This window comes from Haematobia irritans, chromosome 2 (assembly GCF_050003625.1).
Source record: "Haematobia irritans isolate KBUSLIRL chromosome 2, ASM5000362v1, whole genome shotgun sequence".
NCBI lineage: Eukaryota > Metazoa > Arthropoda > Insecta > Diptera > Muscidae > Haematobia > Haematobia irritans.
In genome coordinates this window covers 90,148,186-90,175,504 of record NC_134398.1, presented here as the reverse complement: position 1 = coordinate 90,175,504, position 27,319 = coordinate 90,148,186, and the positions used below count along the sequence as shown (strand labels likewise).

The window sequence follows — 27,319 nt, the reverse complement described above, 5'->3', positions numbered from 1 at the left end:
GAACCTCTATTCTTTCAACTGGGGATTTAGTATGTCAATGAATTTTTGATCTTTGGCACGAAAGGCAATTCTTCGCCCACGTATTTATTTCTTTACGCATGTTTGGCCAGAAATAGCGACGAGAAATCAACTTCCTAGTGGCTCTAACGCCTGGATGTGAAATCGAATTTAGTTTTCTAAACACCTCTTCTCGCATGTTATGCGGAACATATGGTCTAGGTGTATTCATTGAAGTTTCACACCACAGATCCACTTCTGAATTCCCAATTTTATATAGCTTCAAATTTAAATGCTTGTCATCGTTATGTCGAATTTCTGTAAGCTCTTTATCACGACCTTGTTCTACATGCAACCGCCTCAAATTGATATCGTTTCTTTCCATCGATTCCAGTCTGTAGCTTCTGGATAGGACGTCAGCCACTACATTTGATTCTCCTCGAACGTACCGAATATCACTCGTGAATTGAGCTATATATTCTAAATGCCTAGTCTGTCTTGGACTCCTTTCTGTTTTAGAATCAAGTGCGAAAGTTAAGGGTTTATGATCTGTATATATGGTGAATTGTCTGCCCTCTAACATATATCGGAAATGTTTGATATTCAAATAAATCGCTAACAGTTCACGGTCGAACGCGCTATACTTAGATTCTGACTTTGTCAATTTCTTGGAAAAGAAAGCCAACGGTTCAACCCGATTTCCGATTACCTGTTGCAATACTCCACCTATTGCAATCTCTGATGCGTCTACAGTTAAAGTTAAAGGGGCGTCTTCAATAGAGTGGTTCAACAACACATTATCCGCAAAGCAAGACTTAATTCTATCGAACGCTGAAGTGGCAATATCATTCCAATTTATCAGATACTTTTTTCGCTTTTGCGATTCTGTCATTAGTTCTTGTAGAGGGTGTGCGAGCTCCGCCAATCTTGGGATGTATCTATGATAGTAATTTATCATGCCCATAAATTTCTGTAACATCTTGAGGGAGGTAGGTCGTTCAAACTCACGTATGGCTGAAACTTTAGACTCGGCTGGTCTAATTCCTTCTTGGGATATATTGTGACCTAAGAAATCTAAGTTTGCATTTCCGAAAGAACATTTCCCTGGCTTTATATTTAGTCCATATTCATCTAACCGCTGGAAAACTATGTCCAAGTGCATTAAATGTTCTTCTTCAGATTTGCTGGCAATTAAAACATCATCTACATATGCAAAAACAAAATCGAATTCCCCTAGTACTTCATTTATAAACCTCTAAAAGGTCTGAGAAGCGTTTCTGAGTCCGAAAGGCATCCTTAAAAATTCAAACATGCCGAAAGGGGTAGTTATGGCGGTTTTATGAATATCTTCTTCTGCCATCGGAATTTGGTGATATGCCCGGACTAAATCAAGTTTGGAAAAAATTGTTGTGCCTCTTAAGCTGTTATTAAAATCATGTAAATGCGGTAAAGGATACCTATCAGGTACAGTTACAACGTTCAGCCTTCTGAAATCTCCGCACGGTCGCCAATCGTCTGGTTCTTTTTTAGGAACCAAATGCAAGGGCGAAGAAACATATGAGTTTGATGGTCGACAAATGCCAGACTTCACTAAAAACTCAAATTCTTTCTTTGCAACCTTGTATTTGAAAGGATCCAATCTTCTTGGTTTCGAGAAAGGAAGCGGTCCTGTCGTGGTAAGTCTGTGTACTGTTGAATGTTTAACGGGTCTTGAATAGTCAGGTTCCGAAATCAGTGTAGGATATTTCCTTAGCAGTTCAGTGTATTTGTTTTCTCCCGCGAATGCCTTTGGTAGTGAGATATTACACAGTTGACCAAAGGTTCTAGTGGCCAATTTAGTCAGGGGATCCAACAATGCTTTATTCTTCACGTCAATTAGAAGGCCATATTTGTGTAAAAAATCCGCGCCGATGATTGGTTTTTCGATCTTAGCAATAGTAAATACGAATGGGAATTCACGGCGGAGTCCCATGTTCACCTGGAGAAGGTTTCTACCGTATGTCACTATACTGGAGCCATTAGCTGCTGAGAGAACAATATCTGATGTTTTTTGTGAGGATTTAAAAATGGATGCTGGTAACACAGAAATATCAGCACCGCTGTCTATTAGAAAACTTAATTTATTTGATTTGTCATATATGAATAGGCGACGTGTTCCTAATCCTATTTGCCCATTGTCAGTCGCCTCGGCAATGGGTTTTACTCGTTTGTTTGGTTCTGACGATTTACGAAAGAACACGGCTGTTCACATTTTATAGCGTTTTCTCCATATCTATAATGGAACTTGCAGAGCCATCCTCGGCTGCGGGAGCGTGATCTTCCTCTATTAAGCCTGAAACTACGCGATTGTCGCTGATTGTCTTCCCAATTCCTTCTCATCGCACTTACTTCTAGCGAAAGGTTTTTAAACCCTTCACACAGATTATTTGTGGCTTGGGCCAAAGTATTTACCATTGTTTCAAGATTATTTGAATTGGCGTTACCTGAATTTGTTTGCTTGATACTTGCAAGCTCAGTGTCCTCTTGCATTACTTCCCACAAGTTATCTGCTAATTTCGTTAATTGGTCTGAATTCGATAAATTAGACGCAGTCAAAGCAACGCTTAATTTTTTGGGTAACTTCCTGATCCTAAGTTTTGTTAAAAAATCAGGCCCAAAGTTGGTACCTGCTAGCAACGATAGTGACCTAAAAAATTCGGATGGCTTACGATCCCCTATCTCCGTATTCGACAAAATTTTGTCTAGTCTCTTATGTTCACTAATTGTGTGACGCTCTATCAAAATTTGTTTAATTCTTTCGTATCTATCATCAGAAGGCGGGTTTTGAATAAAATCTAAAACAGTCATTACAACCTCTTCAGGTAATGCTGTCACAATGTGTTCATATTTTGTGTTGGACTGCGTGATCCCCTTATTTGCGAACTGTATTTCTGAGTGAATGAACCACGCCTCCGGACAACTTGTCCAAAATTGGGGCAGTTTCACAGATGCCGCAGAGATTTCGAGCGCCCCAGGTGTCGTGTTTTGTTGGAAGAGCAATTGATCGTGGAAATTCCTTTGATTTCCATTAGGTATGTCTTCCGTTGTACTCATACCGGAGGAGAAGTTTACAAGGAATAAGAATATTATATCAAATTATGAGCTACAAATAATATTCTAAGTCTTAATCTAGTATATGAGTTATTTTATGATAAGATGGTTCAATGTTGTATTATTGACTTACAACTGCAATACTTTCGCTGTCCCCCAGTTATCCGTGTGGATTTTCTAAATCAACTTATCGGTTTCCACGCAATTTTTTGTTGTTTATGTCTTTGAGATTCCAATACCTTCAAATCGGGCTTATTGATCTCCGTGGGCCGTTTTGCAACAATGGAGTTGTGCACAGACCGATTAATATATATATATATATATATATATATATATATATATATATATATATATATATATATATATATATATATATATATATATATATATATATATATATATATATATATATATATATATATATATATAATATATATATATCTATATATATATATATATATATATATATATATATATATATATATATATATATATATATATATATATATATATATATATATATATATATATATATATATATATATATATATATATATATATATATATATATTAATCGGTCTGTGCACAACTCCATTGTTGCAAAACGGCCCACGGAGATCAATAAGCCCGATTTGAAGGTATTGGAATCTCAAAGACATAAACAACAAAAAATTGCGTGGAAACCGATAAGTTGATTTAGAAAATCCACACGGATAACTGGGGGACAGCGAAAGTATTGCAGTTGTAAGTAGAATCAATTTTTATCAAAACGTTCTCATTTCATATGTAAAAGAAAATTTTTGATCAAGTTTTGTAATGTCAAAATTACCCAATCCAATTTAATAATTTAACGAAGTATTGTTTAAAATCAGTAGCACGCTATGCTAAATAAATAAATTAAAAAAGTATTTCTAAATTTAAAATGCATTTAAAATGGTGTTAAACATTGGTAAAAAAATAGTTCACTCCTAAATATGTTTATACACGACTTCACGTTCTTCTTTTGTTAGAGTTTTTGAATTTCTTGGAAAATTTCAAACTTTTATACAAACATTCTTTGGTACAAAATTATTATTTTTGCATTAAAAAAATAAGATTTTATCCAAAAGCTCAGTCGTTTATATTTTTGGAATATATGTAAAAAAAGTAAAAAAAATGGTGTTCGGTCGAAGCAGAGATTGAACCCACGACCCTTGGCATGCTAGATAATAGTTCACTCCTAAATATGTTTATACACGACTTCACGTTCTTCTTTTGTTAGAGTTTTTGAATTTCTTGGAAAATTTCAAACTTTTATACAAACATTCTTTGGTACAAAATTATTATTTTTGCATTAAAAAAATAAGATTTTATCCAAAAGCTCAGTCGTTTATATTTTTGGAATATATGTAAAAAAAGTAAAAAAAATGGTGTTCGGTCGAAGCAGGGATTGAACCCACGACCCTTGGCATGCTAGGTGGACATGCTAACCATTGCCCCACGTCTCCGACAAATGCATGTTTCTGTTGAATAATGTTATGTTTCCATCGGCTCGTGTGCGCCGCAAACTATGCAATATAAATATAACTTATAACGATAATTATCTATTGATGACAACTGCTACGTAGCCCAGTGTATAGTGTGTTGGCTTACAAACTGTATGGTCCTCGGTTCGATTCTCCGTCCAGGCGAAAGGCAAAAATTTAATAAATTTATAAAATTGAACAATTTCTTCAAAATTGTTTGTATTACAGAAAAAGGTGCTAAGAACTAAAAACCTCGTGGAAGTGAGAAATGTGTGGGGAATATGCAATTAGTCAGATATTAAATTTTTTAAATTCATATTAATATAAAACTCATATTCTACAGATTGTATTCGTTTATCCATATTTCATTTACACAATCTTCCAAATGTCAACATTATTGGTTTTTGATAATGTTTAATGTTTATTATATATTGCTTTATTTTTTACTTCGAACAGAATGCTGACTCCAAAATGTCAGAAAGACAGCCTTTATTGCGAACTGAAAGTACCGAGATCGCTTCAAATACTTTACCCCGCCCAGACATTCGTAACTCACCTGAGAATATGGTTGTTAATGTCCAAAATGACGAAACGCAAGGTAAACAAATTAATACGGTCCATGTGGCAGGACTTATGTTTAATACATGCATTTTGATTTCAATTTCACAGTCAATAATTCGGATACATCAGATTACAATCCTATAATGCATCGTAGTTTAGAGCATCCTACATCAAACTTGGATACTATGATACATTTATTAAAGGGCAATATTGGCACGGGAATACTCGCAATGCCGGATGCGTTTAAAAATGCTGGTCTATACATGGGATTATTTGGAACATTAATAATGGGGGCAATATGTACCCACTGTATGCATATGTTGGTAAAGTGTTCGCATGAGTTAAGTTGCAGAATTCATGAACCTTCATTAAATTTTTCTGATGTTGGATATTGGAGCTTTGAAACTGGACCTTTATCACTACGACGTTATGGACCGTTGGCAAGGTAAGTGAAATACATTACTAATTTGACTATAATTGAAATAGGTACCTGTTAAGGCCGAACACAATGAAAACAAGTATATACAGCAGTAAGTTTGGCCGGGCCGAATCTTAAATACCCACCACCATGAATCAAATATTGTAGTTTCCTTTCAAATTTCAGGGGGGTTTGGTGACAGATATTCTCCCAAGCAGGGCAGTTCAACTACACTGTTAGAAAAATATGTTTTTCATATGTTCCGATATAAACAAAATGTATGTGTTTCGGGCACAATTTTTAAACACAATATATTTAAGTGCAAACATGTAATGTTCCTAAACTAACACTAAATGTTTGGGACACATACGTTAATATGTTAGAATATATTATGTTAATATGTTAGAATATATTTTCATAAAAATAATATGTGTGAATGTAAACATATATAAATTTACAAATTTCGAGTAAACATATATATGTTGTGATATTTTATTCAGAGAGCGACAGAGAGAGAGAGTATAGAGAAAGAAATAGAGATGGAAACCGGGAGGGTTGACGAGAGATATCAACATAACACAGCGAGAGAATCAAAAGAGAGCAATTTCTGTGAAACTGCTTGTATGTTGTTTCAGAAAGTCTAAATATTATTTAATTTGAATACTCGTGTAAAGAGAATAGACATTCGGAAGCGGGCATTAAGTTCGAGTTTTGCTAAAAAATTGAAAAAGGTTATTTTCTTTAAAATGAATTATTAAAGAAAAGTAAAAGGCAAAACAGGGTCATTTTAGAACGATAATGCCAACTTAATACCGGCCTTAAGGGTAAAAATGAAATTAAGTACAAAACACGATAAGTTTTAAATGCATTTAAAATGGTGTTAAATGCTAGTAAAAAACTGTTCACGGCTAACTAAATTTATGTGTATATTATAAAATTATTTATGTATGTTTATACTCGACTCCACGTTCTTTTTTTTAGAGTTTTTGAATTCCTTCCAACATTTTAAGCTTTTATACCAAAAACAGTTTTTTGCTACAAATTTGTTATTTTTGCAATAAAAAAAATTATCCAAAAGCTCAGTCCATTTCGTTTATATCAAGCACTGTTCTTTTCTGACTGCAAATCTTTAATAACACACATTTCGAAGTTTCATTGTAAAAATTTCATTTAATAATATAAAAATATAAATACAAAAATTAAAAAAAAAATTGGTGTTCGGTCGGAGTAGGGATTGAACCCAGGATCTTTTGCATGCAAGGCGGACATGCTAACCACTGCTCCACGTGGCCAACAAATATATGTTTCTGTTGAATAATGTTTTGTTTGCATCGGCTCGTGGGCGCTGCAAACTATGCTTATAACGATATTTGTCTATTGGTAACTATAACAGCTACGTAGCCCAGTGGTAGTGTGTTGGCTTACAAATTGCATGGTTCCCTGTTCGATTCTCAGTCCAGGCGAAAGGTAAAATTATAAAATTGAATAATTTCTTCAACATTATTTGTATTACAGAAAAAAGTGCCAAGAACTAAAAAAATTCGTGGAAGTGAAAATTATGTGAGGGAATGAACACAATCTTCTTTGGGGAAAATTCTTCCAAGCATATAATATTTTTGGGCTCAAAATGCTTCACAACTTATATGTTCACATAAAACAAACATATTAATGTTTCGGCAGTATCCGCTAATATATGTGCTTCCTGCAAAATATGTTTGGAACATATGTTAGAGAAGCGATTTTTTCTGAGGGTGATAGTACAAGATAAATATAAAGATTTATAAGAGCCAATTTTGTTTGAGTTTTAGACGAATCATTAACATCTCTTGTAAGTGTACAAGAAAATTATGAAATAACGTCTTGATTTGAAATCTTAAATCTGTAGATTTTCAACCCCATTATATAAATGATTACGAGAAGTAAAATCTGGAAATTTTACATTCAGTTTCAAATTTTCATGATCAGTGCGCCTTCTATACCCTCAAGAAGTGAAATCGGTCTATATGGAAGCCTTACCAAATGGACCGATAAAATCTAAATCCGATACACGTTTTGTGAGTTTAAAATACCAGTATATTTATAATTTCAGGCAAATAAAAATAAAAACTACGGTTTCTAGAAACCCTAGGAGTTAAATTGAGAGATCGGTCTTATGGGGGCTATACTAAAATATGGACCGATACTCACCATTTTCGGCGCACCTCTTTATGGTCTTAAACTACTTCTAGATTTCAAATTTCATGCAAATTGGATAAAAACTACGGTTTCTACACGCAAAGAAAAAAACATTTGGAAAACGTGTACCGAAAACGTTTTTCTTTTGTTAGAGTTTTTTGAATTTCTTCCAAAATTTTAAACTTTTCTCAACAAAACAAAAAATCGTTTGTTACAAAATTTTTATTTTTCCAATAAACAAAATTATTCTTGAACCAACAACACAGTCCATTTCGTTTATATCAAGCACTGTTCTTTTGTGACTTTAAACCTTTAATAAGACACGTTTTACAGTTTCAAAGTAAAAATTTAATATAGTAGTATGTAATGTAATGAACACCTTTTCGGAATTTTCCGAACATATCTGGAATATATGTAAAACAGAAAAAAACTTTTTGGTGTTCGGTCCCAGTACCCTTAGTATGCAAGGAGCAGCCACTGCTCCAAGCTATGCTATATAAATATAACTTATATGGATAATTGTCTATTGATGACAATAACAGCTACATAGCTCAGTGGATAGTGTGTTGGCTTACAAATTGCATGGTCCGCGGTTCGATTCTCCGTACAGGCGAAAGGTAAAATTTAGAAAATTTATAAAATCGAATAATTTCTTCTACATTGTTAGTATTACAGAAATATTTAGGTGCTAAGAACTAAAAAACCACGTGGAAGTGAGAAAGATGTGAGGGAAAATGCAATTAACCAGAAAAGATTGTTTTTTGAGTTAGTCTTTATGAAATTGTTTTTACATCCTGGAAAAGAATAAACGTTTATCACAAAAAGTATATACTTTTCTTTCAAAGAAACTTCCTTACAGCGAAAAGCAAATGAGAAACGATCTTTGTTTGTCTAAAATTTCGTTTGGGAGGAAAGAATAATTTTTTTGCGTGTCAAGAAGTATAATCGTGAGATCGGTCTATATGGAGGCTATGTTATATCAAAACATTTGAGGCAAATTGGATAAAAACTACGGTTTCTATAAGCCCAAGACTCCAAATCGGGAGGTCGGTTTATATGGGGACTATATCAAAACCAGGACCGATATAGCTAATCTTCGAACTTGACCTGCCTGCAGACAAAAGACGAGTTTGTGCAAAATTTCAGCACGATTGTTTCATTATTGAAGACTGTAGCGTGATTACAACAGACAGACGTGCAGACGGGCATGGTTATATCGTCTTAGAATTTCTCCCTGATGAAGAATTTATATATAGTCGGAAATCGATATTTCGATGTGTTACAAACGGAATGACAAACTTATTATACCGCCGTCACCATTCTATGGTGGTGGGCATAAAAAGCAGGCGTATGCTGTAGCTTTTTTTCTTAGCTTTAAACGGCTTTTTTCCAACACAACATAAACAACCCTATATTTCCATATACAAACCTGCAAGCAACAAATGTTTTTAACGTCAAAAGCAAAGAAGCCAATAGAAGCCGAAAAAGTTAAAATTTATTTAACTTACTTTCACGCTTCGGCGCCAAGCTTATATTTATTGTGCCCACACTCATATAATTATGACCGTTTCAACTTTTTTGAAGCAAAGAATTAAGCTGCGTGTTCATTGTGTGTCGGCCTTTAGAGTTGTAATTTAAAAAATATTCTTTATTAACAAACACTTTTGAAAGGATTACAATTCGATGCTCATTTTAAGAAAGCTCAAAAGGAAGTGATCGAATGACAATTGATGAAGATAAATGTCAATCAGTATAGAAATTTATGACAACTAAGAAAATTCTACAGTTTTTAGTTTTGCGGTGTAGGTGTCGTTTGAGAACAATGTTTTCAGTTTGTATAATGTACATGAAAAAAAGTCGATGCGGTCACCCCCCAGTTTTGTAAATAGCATATTCGAAGACAATTTCACAACACCAAAACTTTTTTTCCGTGCACCCTACGACTCCCCGAAATACAATTTATTTCATTTTTCATTTCATTTATTATCGTACAAAGTGATACAAAAGTCAATAAATAGACCTAAAATCCTGCATCACACAAAATTGTAATAAAATATAAACTTCAACAATGGTATATATAAAAAAAAAAACTAGATAAAATCTTTAAGACAATGGTGTAGTAAATAGAAATAATAATAAAAAAAATATTTATAAATAGTAAAAATACTAAATGTTAAATATATATTAAGATATAGTAAATATCTCATATTAAGCGTTGAAAAAATGGCTCCCCAGCCAAAGGACTTGCAAATGTGTATTTAGAGTTATGGAACACCCGTTGATAATGCGTTAACAATGATTATATTCGTGGTAAAGAAAGCTCCAAAAACCTAGCTCTAAAAGTATTAATAGGAAAATTAAAACTACGAAGGTTTAAAGGTAGTCTATTCCATATACGAGCAACGCGGACAATGAAGGAACGTTCACATATAGAATGCGATATACGAGGCAACATAATCTGTGGATTGCGAGTCGATCTGGAGAAAAACACCTTATCAAGAAAAAGCAACCTAGATCCACAATGGATGGCCCTATAAAAGAAGATCAGGTTCCGCAATTGAACGTACAGTGCAAAAGGCATCCCAAGGAATTCAATAGCTTGTTCCGAAACGTGGTCAAATCGACCCAAACTGAACACAAAACGTACTACCATATTGAATATCCTTTCTAGCCTATGCATATTCTCCCCAGTCGTACCGGAAATCACTTCAATACAGTAGCAAATATTCGACATAAGTAAACCAAACGCAAGTTTTCTCCTGACAAACAAGGGTAAGTACATGTTAGTACTGTAGAGCCTACGTAGGGAAATTAATACCTTCGAAAACAAGTAATCAATATGGGCCCCAAAATTAAGTTTTCCGTCTAGAAAAACACCCAAACATTTCATCACATCAACACCTGTAACTGGCGTACCTTTATAAGTAACATCAATTCTCCACGGCTGTTCAAGTACTGGTCCAAAAAGCAAGTATTTGAATTTCGAGACATTGACATCTAAATTATTAGACTCCAACCAAGTACCAACCATATTCAAGACACAGTCAACACTTGTTTGAAGCTGAGAAATACAACTATTATGGAAAAAGAGATGGATATCATCAGCATACAGGAAAGGAATACAGTACTTTGGAATGCAGCTACAAAGGTCTTTAAGATATAGAATAAAAAGCAATGGACCTAGGACCGAGCCCTGAGGAACGCCACTACTAATTGAAAGTGTATCGGACGTAATGCCATCAAATTGGACAAATTGGGAGCGGCCTGATAAGTACGAAAAAATCAATTTACAGGCATCAGAACTAAATAAAAATTTGGTCCTCAATTTACCAATCAGCTTAATGTAATCTACCCTGTCAAATGCTTTGGTTAAATCCAGAGCAACAAGCACACCACTCTCACCAGTATCAACAAACCCCCTTATCGTCTCCGTCAAATCCAAGAGCAATGAGGAAGTACCTAGACCTGTCCGAAAACCATACTGAAAACTGCTAAGCATCTGACGGTCGTCAACATATTCCTGTATCTGTCTCTTAATTAAATGTTCAGCAATCTTGGATAGAGCTGGGAGAATACTAATAGGTCTCATATCATTAATACAAGTCACATTCCTACTCTTCGGAATAGGGATAACCCGAGCTCTCTTCCAGGCGGTGGGGAAAACAGATGTCATAAACATAGTGTTAAATAGGTGAAATAGACATCGAGAAATATAAGGGAAAAAAGTCTTAATAAATTTAATGGGAATACCATCTACGCCAAGAGAGCCAGATTTAACACGGTCCATAGCCCTGATAATGTCCTCCTCGAAAACACAATCAAAGGAAAAGCGCGAATCAGAAAACAATTCACTTCTCAAATCCGGTCTGTCTGTTACATTCGAGTTCGACATAACGAAGAAATTATTGAGATCATACGCATCAAAAGATACGCCATGTAAATCATCATCACTATATATACAACCTCCTTCACGGAGAACTCTCCACATCTGTGAAGTACCCATACCACTAAAAGCCTCCGTGTAGTAACGTCTACGCTCCCTCCGAAGGATGGCCTTCGCTCGGTTCCTATATTTACGATAAACCTGACGATTTACGTCAGTCGGATGCCTAAGATATTCCTTGTACGCAATGTCCCTGAGAGATCTCGACATTAGGATATCCCTTGATTTAAGCCAAGAACTTAAATCTTCGGATACATAACGTCGAACAACCGGGACAAATCCAAAAAGATTTAGAAAATGAGTACCTAGGAATGTAACAAGACAATCAATATCAGAGCACGCAAAAAAAGGGTACCAATCAATAGATGACAAATATGCAATAACATCAGCCCAAACGATTCTACTGTAATCCCGAAATTCTAAGAACTTACAATGTCTACGTAGGCCCAGATCAACAGATCCATAAATTAATGAATGACGGGAAATTGACGGACACTGGATCTGGCCCGACATTCTAAGACATGAAATATCGCTTATCAGTACATAGTCAAGTAACGATGTAGACGAGTGCACAATATCATGGTGCGTCGGTAGAGAATTGTGAAAAATAGATAAACCCATACGTGAACATGAAGCTCGCATGTCATAGGATCGGGTGACATTAAATAAATTACAATTGAAATCTCCAACAACAACCACATTTTCGTACCTCGCAAACAAAAGATAATGAGTGTTCTCAAATAAAGAAATATTGCCATGCGGCAGATAGACCACTCCAAATAAAATCTTACTAGCACCGGAACCAATCTCTATAAAAAGGGATTCGCAGATCCCGAAATCCGTCGAGCGATGAACTATACGAAATTTTAGTTTGGTCGAGATATAAATACCAACTCCGCCTCCACGAACATTAGGACGGTCGTTACGTACAAACGAAAAACCAGGAATCGAAACAGCTTTGGATGCTACATAGGACTTGAGCCAAGTCTCAGATACCCCAAATAAATCGAACTTACTGCCTCAAAGTAAGGCTCCAAGGTCATTAATTTTCGTATTATAAGTAGAGGGGCGAATACTTTGGCAGTTCAAGTGACCGAATGATAAGCATCCCTGTTGTGAATTAAACTTGTCTCTGAAATAAGAAGCATTATCAACAATGGGTCCAAGATTGTCATAACCCATAATAATAAATCAAATGAAGAAAGCCTATGCTGGGGAACCGAATAGTTAACACAAAATAAAATTTGATATGAAGTAAAATCATGTTTAAACTGTGGCAAGGAAAACCAATTAAAATACATGGTAATACATAGTAATTCAGAAACGTTAACTCTAGTACTACTACTTTAGGATGTGTGCAGTGAATCTACACAGAAAACAACTACGAAAATTTTCCAATAAAAAATTAATTGATTCAAGAAATCCCTCAATCGAAACAGAATCAATAATAAAAATTGGTAGTATCAATTAATTTAAATTGGATCAATAATTTAATTGACATTATCATTTCCGTGATTAGACATTTCAATTAAAAAATAAAAATCAAGTGGATCAATTAATTTCGTGATGGAATCAGAAAAAAAAAAAAATTGTTGTGTGTACAAATAAAAGAGGAAATAAATACATATGTACATACAGTGAGCGTCAAAATAGACTGAACATAGGGTTGTTATTCATTTTTATGTTTAAATTTAATTAGAGAAATAAAGACTTTATATTAATAAAATTGTAAATATAAAGATTTAAATAAAGTAGTTTGCAACAAATACGTATGTACACCCCATTATTCCGCTCACTGTATAAATGAGATCATAAGTGTAATAATAATTATAAGAGAGTATCATAATAATTATAAGAAAGATGTAGTTACGTCTGCAAAAAATTTTCACTCCTGGCATTTTCTTGAAGAAGTTTCTCACAATCCTCAACTGTGAGATATTTTTCCGTACCGTCAGAAAAAGTTACTACAACATTAGGAACATCACCATTCTCCAATTTGTATTTTCGAAATTTTTTCATACTCCAAAGCTTACGACAAAGAAACATTAAACGGCTAGAGACTGGAGTTAAATGGTCATTCAAGTAGATTCTAGAATGTAAATCTCCTCCCATTACAGCACTTAGCTTAATAGGCTGGCCGCGATGATAGTTTGCCATAACCATATCCCTCATAAGTACGGAATTGAATTTGACTAGTATTGACGATCCACTACCAAGGTAACAACAGTGCTGCAAGTCTGTGCTGTTAACATTTACATTACAAAGGCTGCATATTTTAATAATATTTTCATTAAGGTTACGAATTCCGTTAGGAAGACCCCTAATGACAATATTTGATCGATTTAACCGCCGATTCAATATATTATTCTGCTTCCCCATGTACTCTACTTTATTCTGGAGGATTTTAACATGAGAAGTAATCACCTTAAGTGATTGAACTTCATTCTTCACATCACAAATCTCTTTTTTTAGTTGAGTTATGCAGTCGTCCATAGCTGTAATTTTCACATTGCATTGCTTTACCTGCTCTTTTATTTTGCACAGCTCTCCCATAAATTCGTGACGAAAGGAGCCAACAACTTCGTCGACTGTGGCGTGGAAATTGTCAGTGCATTTTTTTATTTGCTCATCAATTCTCTTTCTCAAAGTCTCCGATAGATCATTGAAACGTTTATTCATACTAGCCTCTGAAATGCCACCTCTAGGAGATTCAATAATTCTATCATCACATTGCTCGGGCGAATTAATAATGATATCAGAAAAACAATGATTCGATGGCTCAGACTCATGTGTGACTTCATTACAACCAACAACTTTACTGCTTGTAACAGTGCATTTATCGCATGTATATCCAAGAAACTTATTGTTTCTAACTTCAGTATCAGTTAAACCAATACATTTTGGATGGAAAAAGTTGCTGCATTTAGAGCATCCAACACAATAAACTTTCCCAATTGGCTTTTCACAAGAAGGGCAAATCAAAGGTTTAGCGGGAGCCATGATAGAAGAAGAAGAATTTGTTTACAATTGCAGTTGGCGATAGAGCTCAAACCAATGCGTGTAAAAAAACCGACTCGTTTTCAAGATAGCGGCAGCAAACACCAGAAACTCCAATATATAATAAAATGAGTAGCAACTTGATTGATGACCAAAGTTATTTATCAATTAATGTTCTACTATTATTTATAATTCAATTGATTTCCCGAATGCAAAAATTTGTTCAGCTGAACATAGTAGGGTTGCCAGGTATATGTATATTTATTGTGCTGAGTCGTCATTTGTCCGATCGAAAAGAAACGCATATCGTTGTTCGTGGTTGATCAGGGGCTATATTTCGTGCATTGGTCATTTTTGACTCCGACGTCAAATTTGATTTTTAATTTTTTTTATTTCGTTTCATATACGCTTCTGATGCTCATTTCTGATAACCATTATAAAGATCTTAACAAAATATGAAACTTTTGCTTTTGAAGTATTTACGTATATTCATAAACAAAAAAGTTACAGAGATTTTAAAAAGTCAATAGGTCACCCTACACACCACCTAAATTGCGTCTAATTGTCCGTCACGATGGTATTAGGGAGTCTCTCGATCGACATAATTCGTTGGAGGCATGCAATTGTTGACACTGTCGTGGCTGCATTGAGTTCTATGGTGTATGGAAATTTTGAGTAGGCATCTACCACTATAAGCCACATTCGATTATGGAATGGACCAGCGAAATCCAAATGAATTCGGTCCCATGGATGACTTGCTTCTGGCCAAGCTGCGAACTCACGTTTCAGGCATACAGTTGATTCAATACATATTTTACATTTGTTGTGATTTTCTTCTATTGCCTTGTCAATGCTGAGAAACCACACATAATGTCTGGCCATTTATTTCATACGACTCTTACCCCAGTGTCCATCATGTAACAACTCAACAACTTGTTGTTGAAGCATTTGCGTTATCTGACGATTTCTTGTACCGAATTGAAAACTCGCACCCTAACAACTCGATAGCCCATCGCTACAGCTGATGAAGGGTTACAATAGGCAACTTTTTAGCCGGGTGGAAAATTGTCGTCAAAGCCTTATGAATAGTTCGAAAAGCCATCCATATAAATATTGATGAAACGTCTTGACACCGAAATCCACCGCCAACGCTTCTTTTTCCACTTGCGAATACGATTGTTGTAATTTATTTACAGTTTTCGAAGCATGCGTTACCGGCCACTTTGTCCCATCAGTATATTTGTTAGAGATAACTGCGCCCAAACCTTTGCTGGATGCATCGACTGCCAGTATGATGGGGTAATTGTCATCGAAATGATCTAGTTTTGTCGCTTTAACTATCGCATCTTTCAATTGATTAAATGAATACTGCTATTTTTCGGTCCACTTAAACATCACATTCTTTTTCCTAAGCTCATTTAGAGGTGCGGCGAGTGTTGAAAATTTATCGATGAATTTATTATAGTAATTAACTTTTCCAATAAACGTCTCCAACTCGTGTATCTTTTGTGGCCGTGGCATAAGACGAATTACCTGAACTCTTTTCTCGGACGGAATGTGTCCAACATACTCAATTTCCTTTTGGGCAAATTTACATTTTTCTTGCTTACATCTTAACCCATACGATTCAAACCTGTAAAGTACTTCTCTTACATTCCGAATATGATTTTCATTGTTTGACCTAGTGACGATGATAGGACATTGAGGAATAACCATTTAAATATTGAGGAATAACACATTGAGGAATAACCATTTAAACCTCTTCCATTAGTCTTTGAAATAACCCTGGCGCACTAGATACACCGAAAGGCATGTGTTGGAATTGATACAGCCCGAATGGAGTGCTTATCACCTTCAATTTCTTTGCACAATCCGGTAATTCCACCTGTAGATATGCTTCGCTCAAATCTACTTTCGTAAAGAACTGACCTCCTTGTAATTTGTGGAATAATTCTTCACTTTAAAATCGGCACAGATCCGCAACATCCCATTTGGTTTCCTAACTACCACCATCGGCGCTGCCCATTCACTTGTTGAAACAGACTTCGGTACACCCAGTTCTTCCAACCATTTTAACTCCGACCGTACAGTCTCGTATTGTGAAAATTATATGGCATAAAAATTTTGGGACCGCCCCTCCTTCAATTTAATGTTGGCTTTTAAAGTTATACACAACCCCAATTCAGGTGAAAAAACAGTTGAGTATTGACTGCTTAACTCTTGTAATGATTTTAACAACACACAAAAAATTATCACCACAATTTTTTTCAATTAAACACTTAACTGCATTTGATTCAATTAAATAATCAAATCCGAATAAAAACCAATTAAAAAAATGATTGATATTTGTTACGTTTCCATTTAAAATATTAATTGATTCAATCAATTTGTAAATCAATTCGGAAATAATTTTCAATTACAAACACGATTGAACATTTTTCCGTTTCCAATTATACATGGGATTTATCCAATCACCTTTGTGATTTAAATTGAATAATTTTGAGCAATGGAAAGAGCGAAAAGAGAACAACAGAATGGGTATTTATTCAACAATGTGTGATTGAGAGATCAGTCTGTGGATGTAACTCGTAACGAACGGTTGGGTTATTGTTTTTCGCGTAAATTGAATAACATGATTAGCGACATTCTGTCTGCTGCATTCAAAATGTGTGCATAAATATTTTGAAAGCAACAACAAATCATAGCAAAGGGTTGAAATAGATGAAGTGTGCAACAACAAATGGCCCCGTGGTAAAGGTTTGAAAAAATATATGACAGAACGCATTTGAACCTGTGTTTGTGTTTTGTGGTATTGTAAAAATGGAAAACAATCTTCGTTTATTGAAGGTAAGGAATTGTGAAATATGAATACCGTTTTCCATTGAAGCCTGTTTACATTAAACCGACTAAAATAATATATTTTTTATTCATTTCTTTTAGTGACCAATTTTATTTCGTGAAATTGACCAATCTATCCCATCAACTCCATCATTTTATCAAATATATAAGAATATGTTTGCAATCAAAAGGTGGGTACCTTATTGATCTTTTAAAATTATAAATTTTTTCACTCCTAGTTTTCTTAAAACCAAGAGCGGTATGGGTTTGTTGGAAGATTCACCTTGCGAAGTAGCGTTGGCATTAAATTGCTTTTTTGTTTTACCTGACTCTTTCAGTTTGAACCCAAGTAGAGAACAGTATATCTGATATATAAACTAATGAGCTGAATTATGTAATGGTACAAAGTTCTTTCTTTTGGATTTAAAAATATGAAAAATATCCGAAAATAATAAAAATATATATTTTCCATTTATATTTTCTTCTATTTCCAGAATTTGCAAAGTATCATCAATATAATACCAAATATTACACTGCTTCCCCATAATTTTGGTCTTTGATTGGTTCAAATTTTAATAGACGATTTCAATGCGTGGAAATTTTGGAACGGAATTAAATTACCGAGCTCCTTAATGCACCACCTAAAAGACTACAACTGCAAAAGAAGATTATAAATTTGCAAACTGGAACTAAGAATTGAACTTGATATTATATACAGGTAATGTTTAACAAAATTAACTTTTAATTGAACAAAATTAAATTCGAATTATTCTGTTTACTTTCAGAAAAACTAATTTAGCTTACAGGCTGCTGATTTATTGGAAATCTAGGCGCATCTACATATTAGAAGGAACATGCTGACATGGTTATTATGATAAGGAAGATAATGATTTATATAGTTTATTTTTTGACCCTATAGTTGTTATTGACAGAAATTGTAGGTGTAAGTTATGTTAGAACAAAACACACAAATGAGAAGAACCAAACTTATTTGTCTATTGCATAATTCAAAAAATAATAAAATATTGAATATGTTTTATAAGAAACACATATTTTCTTTTATTTCAAATAAATTTTTTGAATGGAATTTATAGCCAATTTCAATTAATTATTTGATTGAATGAATCGAATAGTTGATAGATTTTTGTCGCGAAATTAATTAAAATTTTAATTGATTCAATTAAAACTGTGATTGAATTTTATGTTAAAAATCATCACGTTTTCGTTTGATTCAATCACACAATTAATTGATTCAGTGACAAAAGTCAATTAAATTTTTAATTGAAAATCGTATTGGTTTTCAATCAAAATGGGTGATTGATACTATCATTTGCGCGATTGAAGACATTTCAATTAAAAAAATGATTGAATCCACGATTTTCGTGATTGAAATAAAAAAAAAAAAACAAATTGTGTGAATGTATCACGGCACTCTGAAATCATGCTTATCAATCGTATTGCATACTAGATTTCGATTGCTTATTACCACATTTGATTTCAAAAACTTAATTTTCATTGCCAGCTCTTCTAGCCAATCATAAACCAACATATTTTGTGCATTTTCATCGTCCACTACAAACGCAAACTTTAACCATATTATTCCACATTACCTCCACCTTTATTTTACCTTACATAGCAAAAACAATAAGTTTTTGACAAAAAAAAACACACACACACATAAAAATTTTTATTATGTAAATTTTTATTAGAATTAGATTATTTAATGATTTCATTAACAATTAGCGTGTCAAAAAAATAAACAAAAAATATAAACTTAACAAAATTTAATGTGTTTGTAATTTGTAACTCTTTGGATTCAATCAAAATATTGATTGAAAAATTAAAAATAAAGAAAAGTTTTTCCAGACAATTTATTTTGTAAAACGTTTTTTGAGATCGCCAATTCATCCAACCTATCAAAACTTAAACATATTCTTCTATATATTTCATATGACTAATTTAAGCAAACATAAAATATATTGTAGATTCATTTTCAAACGAATCTATTTCCTCTATATTAAATTTAAAGTCGCCTTTACTATTCTTAAAGAAAAATATACTTCCAACAATTTTTTCGATCGTTCCGATTCTAGCCTGTTTCGAAGGTCAGTGTAAACATGTGACCAGTTCCTTCCAGTTGGGCTGTGGATGCTGGTATCATTAGTAGCTTACGTGCAAATTTTGCCAAAGCCTTGTGTGTGTTTGCAGTCAACTCCACATTGCTGATTTTGCATCTTTCTTTAGCCACCTCGTACAATTCCGGTTTTGCATTAGTAAGTAGGTCTATCCATCCTTCCAAAGAATCCGCTATGGAGAACTCTAATCGTTGGCAGTTTTTACTAGCATGGCCACAGGGCCAAGTAAACACACCTTGTTTTCGAGATGGACTTTTTTGAATTCGTTGATTATTTTATGAACTTTGCCAAGTACTGCAAAGTTTTCGTAGACTTCGTCCTCCTGAAACACTTCTACATTTTCAACCAGTTGTGAATGAAGTCTTGTTTAGCGTTGTTGACCAGATTTAATTGTGGAAGTAGATTTTAAATCTGTAATATTTCCATATTTGCGAATTATATCCTTCGATAGCAAATTTCCGGTATGTGCATTACAAGTTGTATGAATTAGGCTAATAATTCGACCCATCGAGACCATTTTAGCGGCATTGTCTGTTACAACTGCAAAAACGTTGACACCATATCTATCCTTGCCCAAATTAAACGCCTTTTTTACAATATCCGCAAGGTTTTCAGAAGTTCCTCTAATGTTGGAGAAGTCGTAAGATTCGAGAAAAATTCTATGATCGCAGTTGTGCAACAACGCAGCTACATTTTTTGTGTTGGAAGCGGAATTTTTCTATCTATTAATAATACCTTCTATCAAATATTTCTTATTAAAATCAATTTGTTCTTGATGCAGTGCGTCTAAAAGTGGCCCACCTAATATTTTTCTGTTTGGAGCTTTATAAGTTGGATGCATTTCATTTCTTTATTTATCTGTGTCATTTTAGTACAAGACAAAATCTTATAAATGACTGTACTAAAAATATATATTTTTATGCAAGAAGTAAACAATAAACAAAAATAAAAAAAAAAATAAAATCATTAAAAAAATTAAAGTTAAAGTAATATAAGTAAATAAGAAACAGAAACAATAGACATTTAAAATATATCTTACAAAAACATTTTAGTGTCTTTATAATGAACATATGAACTATTAATATATATAGTTTGTAAAGCTTTTTTTAAATGCATTAGAATTGCTTATTATTTATATGTTATTTGGAAGAGAGTTCCAAAGACGTGTCGTGAAGATGAAAAATTCCTTGCAAAATTCCTTAAAATATTTGTTTGTTGTTACAAAAGGTACATTACAAGCAAAAAGAATTTAGCTGCCCGATTGGCTTTATCTGTCTTCGTTATTTTTCGAAAAAAATTTTGTTGTTGGTTTGGGATGTTGATGGTGGCAACGTGTATAAAAAATATACATTGTAGAAACATTAATTACCTTTATGCAGAAAATAGGAAAACCTTGTATACTCACATCCGTTTGTTGAATGTCAGTATCAAGCGAATATATTTCACAGCCTTCCCCATGCGGAACAATGGGACATTTTTCCCTGCAAATGGAAAATATTAAAATAAACAAACTTGCACTGCAAAATACTTACCGATGGGATTTCATCCTATTACCAGCCGTGTTACGGATACATTTTCTTGCATTGCGCGACAGTCTTTCCATTTTCATTCTTTTTTACAAATCCATACCAATATGAATGATATGGCCTACCACCTGCTGCACCAGAACATAAATCCTTCCGGCTGTTGTAAATTTTTAAGAGGCTGAAGCATTCTTATTTTTTATTAATTTTGCCGCTGTTTAGTTTGTATTTACCGCTTTGCTTCGATTTGTTTGTTTGTGTTGGTTGATAATTTGACAAATTTGACATATTCGACTACAATAACGTAATTTGCATATTGTGTGTTAAGTAAGGTAGCTTTCAAGCAGCATGTTGCGTTAGTGAGGGTATCGATACATTAGGGCTGTTTTCTTTTTGCACTGGATGCAACATTTGTATGGGCTATCCAGAACATCGTTGCACTGGTGTTCTATCCAGAACATCTAATCAGTGCAAGTCGCGCCGGTGTTGCCAGATTGTATTTGGATAAAGTGACGCTTCTTCGATTCACAATAGCAATTTATTGTGACTATTTTATCGAAAAACATGAAATTCAAAGTGATACAGTGTCATAAATAATCGAAGCATTAAATATTTATTACTAATTGTAGCATTTCATACATTAAAAATGCAAGATTTCACATCTTTTCTGTGATTGTTTTTAAACAGCTGTTGACAGTGTTGCATATTTTTGGAGATGTCCTGGATAAACGAGTAATCTGTTTTCTTTTAGTCTTTAAAGTAGTCCTTAAAGTATTTTGCCAACACTATTGTTAGAAGAGCCGTTTTATATTTTGTGAAATGCCAAGCGCAACTAGCTTATTATAATTTATTTAAATAAAAACGAAAATAAGTTCTGAAAACATAATTATTACTATTAAATTGTGAAAGGTATATGGTGAACAATTTTCACTTTTCCAAATGGAATTAAGTGATTGTTTTTTCAGATATTTTTCCATACACGCTGCCTCCATCGAGGATAAAAAACGGCTGATAGACGCTGCAACAGTTACATGTTGCAGCGTCTATCAGCAACGTGTAAATCAACATGATTCTTTTATTAATGAAAAAAGTTATGTTAAATGTGATGGGATAAACGGAAAGATGTTATATTTATATTTTTTATTTATAAATGTTTAATCAAATTAATAAACATCTACACAATCGTATTTTACTTGACCACAATGATTCTTTTACAAGTACCTTAAATGCACTTTTCTGATAGTTTGCAGGGGCTCTTATTGGCGTCGTTCTAAACTAATCTAAAAAGACACCTAATAATTGCACTTATGAGAAACTTTTTTGTAGTAACTTGGCGTGGTACAACTTCTCAATAATGACGGCGCTTTTCCGACCAGTTTTTGATGTCGTGTACGATTGTTTTCGACGTGGTGGGGATTCTCAGTAGTGCCGTCAAATTCAAAAAATGTTGGAAGGGTAGTTAATAAATCGGGATTAAAGTGTTTACGACGAAACAATATCAATACATCACATTGTTGATAATGTTATTCAACCGTCGAACTGAACGGACGTGTTTTTAATAGCGGATTATTTCATTGTAGAAACAGTAATTACCTTTATGCAGAAAATAGGAAAACCTTGTATACTCACATCCGTTTGTTGAACGTCAGTATCAAGCGAATCTATTTCACAGCCTTCCTCATGCGGAACAATGGGACATTTTTTCCTGCAAACGGAAAGGGAGCTATCACCGGATGAACTGCCATCCTCTAAACGGGATCAAATATCGTTTGCCTCAGTTGCAAAATACAGCCTTGTGATGGCTATTATTAATAAAGGAGCATTGGACGGTATGGTTCCAAAGCAAAAATGGGGGAAATTGAGAACGCGATGTCTGGTATCTACTCAGAGACTCAAAAAAGTTTCCCGGACCAAATCCTCGACGGCAAGGTGCTGGATGGTATCAAGGACGATAGCATTTGCGGACCAGAGGTCTATGGGCTGCTTTAAAGCTGCTTTAATGTTAATTGGTGAAGTTTGGGAAGGAGCGGCTTTGGAGTTAGTCGATAAAAAAGACATCGGCTAAACCTAGAGCACATGCATGTATACCTGCAAACCCTCCTGATCCTGAGTCAATACTAAACAGACTAAAGGAATGTAACCCAAATCTTCCAACCGCCGATTGGAAGGTTGGTCGTTTGGATGAGGTGGATGGACCAAGACGACATGCGGTGTTTATATTGACCATTGGGTCGATGCCACATCTAGCCCAGACCCAAGGCCGTGTATGTTATGGCTTTCATGATATCCATATTAAGGTATACAAAAGCGATCAGCCAATGGATTCCGAAACGGACAAGAAGATGAAGAGTCTGAAGATGAAAAATCTTGCGAAGCCGAAGGAGAGCACTGTGGAAGATATCGAACACGCAGTGGAGCGTATTACTAAGGCCTTCAACATCTCACTGAAAGCTGCATGCCCTAGAGGGAAGCCAAGGGAAAAAATCGACCACCATGGTGGTCTACGGAGTTAAGTAATATGAGAAAATCCTGCAGGAAGCTCTTTAACAAAGCATAGTCCACTAGAGCTCCTGAGGATTGGGACGCTTACAAGAAGAATCTGAGAGGATACAAGCGAGAACTGAGAATGGCTCAGCATAACTCTAGGAATGTGTACTGCAGCAGTATTGAGAATACGTCCGAGGCTTCCAGACTACGGAAGGTACTAGCATCCACTAACTCTGCTCCAGGTTTTCCTGGAAATCACACGGTTGAACCATGTTCTGGCGATGTCACTGTGGCTCAGAGGTCATTTCCTATCGAGGAAATTGTATCGGAAGCTAGAATAAAAAGGGCGTTAAATAGCTTTGAGCCATTCAAATCCCCCGGACCTGATGGAATTACTCCGGCGGAGTCACAAGCAGTGACTGAAAGAATTATCCCCTGGTTGACGGTGGTATAAAGGATGTATAAACTTAGCATATATTCCAGAAAAGTGGAGGGAAACAAAAGTAGTTTTCATACCTAAAGCGGGAAAAGCCTCGCACTCGAGTGCGAAGGATTTCCGACCAATCAGCTACTTTAGACTCTGGAGATGATGATAGACATTTACCTTAGAACTAGCGTCGATTCAAGTTTGCTCTCGAAACGACAGCATGCATACTCGAAGGGCAGGTCTACTGAGACCGCTTTGCATGAACTAGTCAGCTTTATTGAAAGCTCACTAATGTGGTATCACAATGGACTGAATAGTCTAAGTGAGCCTGATACATCGGGCTGCCACATAACCTAACCTCACTATCTGTCAATGAATACACAATTGTGGCGTTTCTAAACATCGAGGGAGCATTCAATAACGTCCATCCGAGCTCTATATTAAATGGATTGGAAACTCTGAATGTTGATCCGGGTATACTTAGGCTGCTAGACGAACTGCTAATGAGGAGACGTATTTCGGCCACACTAGGACAAGCAAACATACAAAGGTATGTGAACAGAGGCACTCCCCAAGGAGGAGTTCTATCACCTCTTCTTTGGATTGTTGCTATAAACAATCTTCTGGTTCCCCTAGAAAAAGAAAGGATAAAAGTGGTGGCATACGCAGACGATGTGGCTCTAGCAGTCAGGGGAAAATTCCCATCCACGATCAGAGATGTTATACAGAGAGCCCTCCGGATGACTGAGAAATGGGCGAAAGAGAATGGTCTTGGAGTAAATCCTGCAAAGATCGCAAAACTCCCACGGTTTAGCCGATATCGTTAGGGGGTATTGAAATTCCCTTTGGTAGTGTGCAAAATACCTTGGCGTTTTTCTGGACAGGAAGCTGAACTTTATGCTTAATAATGAAGAAAGAGCGAGAAAAGCCACGGTAGGTTTGTACTCGTGCAAAAGGCAATAGGAAAAAAAGTGGGGACTAAAACCGAAAATTGTGCATTGGCTATACACGGCACTGGTTAGACCTATAATGCTATATGGTGTTGTAGTTTGGCGGCCGGCACATCAGCAACCGACAGGTTTAGATAAAGTTCAGCGTATGGCGTGGCATTCAGTAAGACAGGAACAGATTCCCTTAATGTCATGCTGCATCTATTGCCTTTAGACATTTTGGCCAAACAGTCAGCTGCAACAACGGCTGTGTGGTTGCGCGAGCTATCGCTGTGGTCGGAAAAAGTTACGGTCACAGTTCGGTCCTCAAAATAATGCCACATGTGCCTAACGTAGTGGATTATACTTTGGCGAGACCACTTTTCGACAAAAGGTTTGAAACTCTAATTGGATGAACAAGTGGGTTTCGGAGTATATTCTAAATATCTGGAACTTCGAATAACGAAAAGATTACCTAATCACTGTAGTGTTTTTCAGGCTGAAGTATTAGCAATATGAGAGGTGGCGAATTGGCTGAGAAGTAATGTTCCAAAAAATGTTGGCATTAATATATACTCAGACAGTCAACCTGCAATAAAATCCTTGGACTGTTTGTTCCTTAACTCGAAAACGGCCATCGACTGCCACAAATCTCTAAATGAGATGGCTGAGCAGCACAATATTCACCTAATATGGGTGCCTGGCCATAGAAACCTACCGGGGAACTGCGAAGCGGATGAGTTGGCAAGGCTAGGGACTACCTTACATAACATATTCCAGGGGAACTAGAATCTGTTGGTATGCCCCTGGCTACCTGCTGCAAGCTCATACTGCGTGAGAAGGCTGTTATGATGGCAAATGTTCTATGGGAGAATTGCAGGGGTTGTAACGACACCAAGCAAATTTGGCCCCATTTCAACTTAAACCGCACACTGGATATGCTAGTAAGACAGGAACAGATACCGTTAATGTCATGCTGCATCTATTGGCTTTAGACATTTGGGAGAGAGGGGTAGATACGGGTACTGACATTATATGCGTCTCAGAGACCTGGTTAAGCTCATCCATTCCCAATGGATTGATAAATTTAATGGGATATTCCGTGTTCAGATATGATAGGGAAAGCCGTGGAGGAGGGGTCGCAATATTTGTGAGGAATACCTTGAAGGCAAAGTTTCGTACGAAATCTACCCGCGATGAGAGAATAGAGTATGTATTTGTTGAACTTGTGTCTACACAGAAAAAATTTTCACGAAAATTTTTCCAATTAAAATTATAATTGAGTTTTAAAAAATATTCAATTAAAAATTTAATTGAATCAACAAATTTTTTAATTGAAACAAAAATCAATCACAAAAATTAATAGTATCAATTAATTTTTTAATTGGATCAATTAATTTTTTAATTGACCTTCAATTATTTTTTTAATTGATACTATCATTTCTGTGATTGAAGACATTTCAATTAAAAAATTAATTGGATCAATTAATTTCGTGATTGAACCAGAAAAATTTTTTTTGTGTGTACTTCAAGGAAGATTTTAGTTGGATGTTGTTATCGACCCAATAATACAATAAGTATGGATCAGTTTCAATTCCACATTACCAATTCCACATTAACAGATAATATGTTGGCTATTGGTTTATATACACCTAATAATACGAATCCGACACAATTTTCTTCCTCTTCTAATACTCTTCTGGACTTGTTCTCTGTAAATAATTTGTCTGACGTCCTCCTGTACGACCAGATTTCGGCTCCTTGTTTCTCGAAACACGACCTTATATTCCTGTCTTATAATCTTGAATTACAGAAGGATCAGATCGAATACACGTACCGTGATTTTCGTAATATGAATAATATTGGACTGCAGGATATGTTTGGACAAATAGATTGGCATGACATGTATGGACTCATATCTGTTGACCAGCAATTCGATTTTTTGCGAAATGCTATATGTGATCTATATAACGCAACTGGGCCTATTAAGAGGATCAAAGTGAAATCAGGTACTAAACCATGGTTTAACGACACGATTAAGACTGCTATTAGGGAAAGGGATATTGCATACTCACGATGGAAGCGCTTTAGATTACCACATCTTCTAGAGGAGTATCGATCGGCGCGGAGAATAGCGAACAGAAATATCAATGCGGCGAAGACTGAGTATTACTCTGTGCGTTTCAATTCTGCTGTAGATTCCAGGGAAAAATGGAGAATTATACATGATATTGGCGTTGGGAAGTCTAGGTCATCTGGCGGTTATCAAGGTGATCCAAATGACTTGAACGAGA

At 35.1% G+C, this 27,319-nt stretch overlaps 1 protein-coding gene and 1 long non-coding RNA gene across 2 annotated transcripts in view; both read left to right on the top strand.

The window, feature by feature from the left end:
• Positions 1-5,034: 5,034 nt before the first annotated feature.
• Positions 5,035-27,319, top strand: part of LOC142225735 (proton-coupled amino acid transporter-like protein acs) — a 46,670-nt gene continuing 24,385 nt past the window's right edge. The window contains exons 1-2 of the mRNA XM_075295564.1: positions 5,035-5,190; positions 5,262-5,598. Of these exons, the coding sequence (XP_075151679.1) occupies positions 5,064-5,190; positions 5,262-5,598 (464 nt within the window). The 5' untranslated portion in view covers positions 5,035-5,063. The remainder of the gene's footprint in view (positions 5,191-5,261; positions 5,599-27,319) is intronic.
• LOC142225736 (uncharacterized) lies at positions 17,268-18,572 on the top strand. Its single transcript, XR_012719391.1, has 3 exons — positions 17,268-17,715; positions 18,019-18,242; positions 18,310-18,572. It is a non-coding gene; the product is annotated as an uncharacterized LOC142225736 (long non-coding RNA).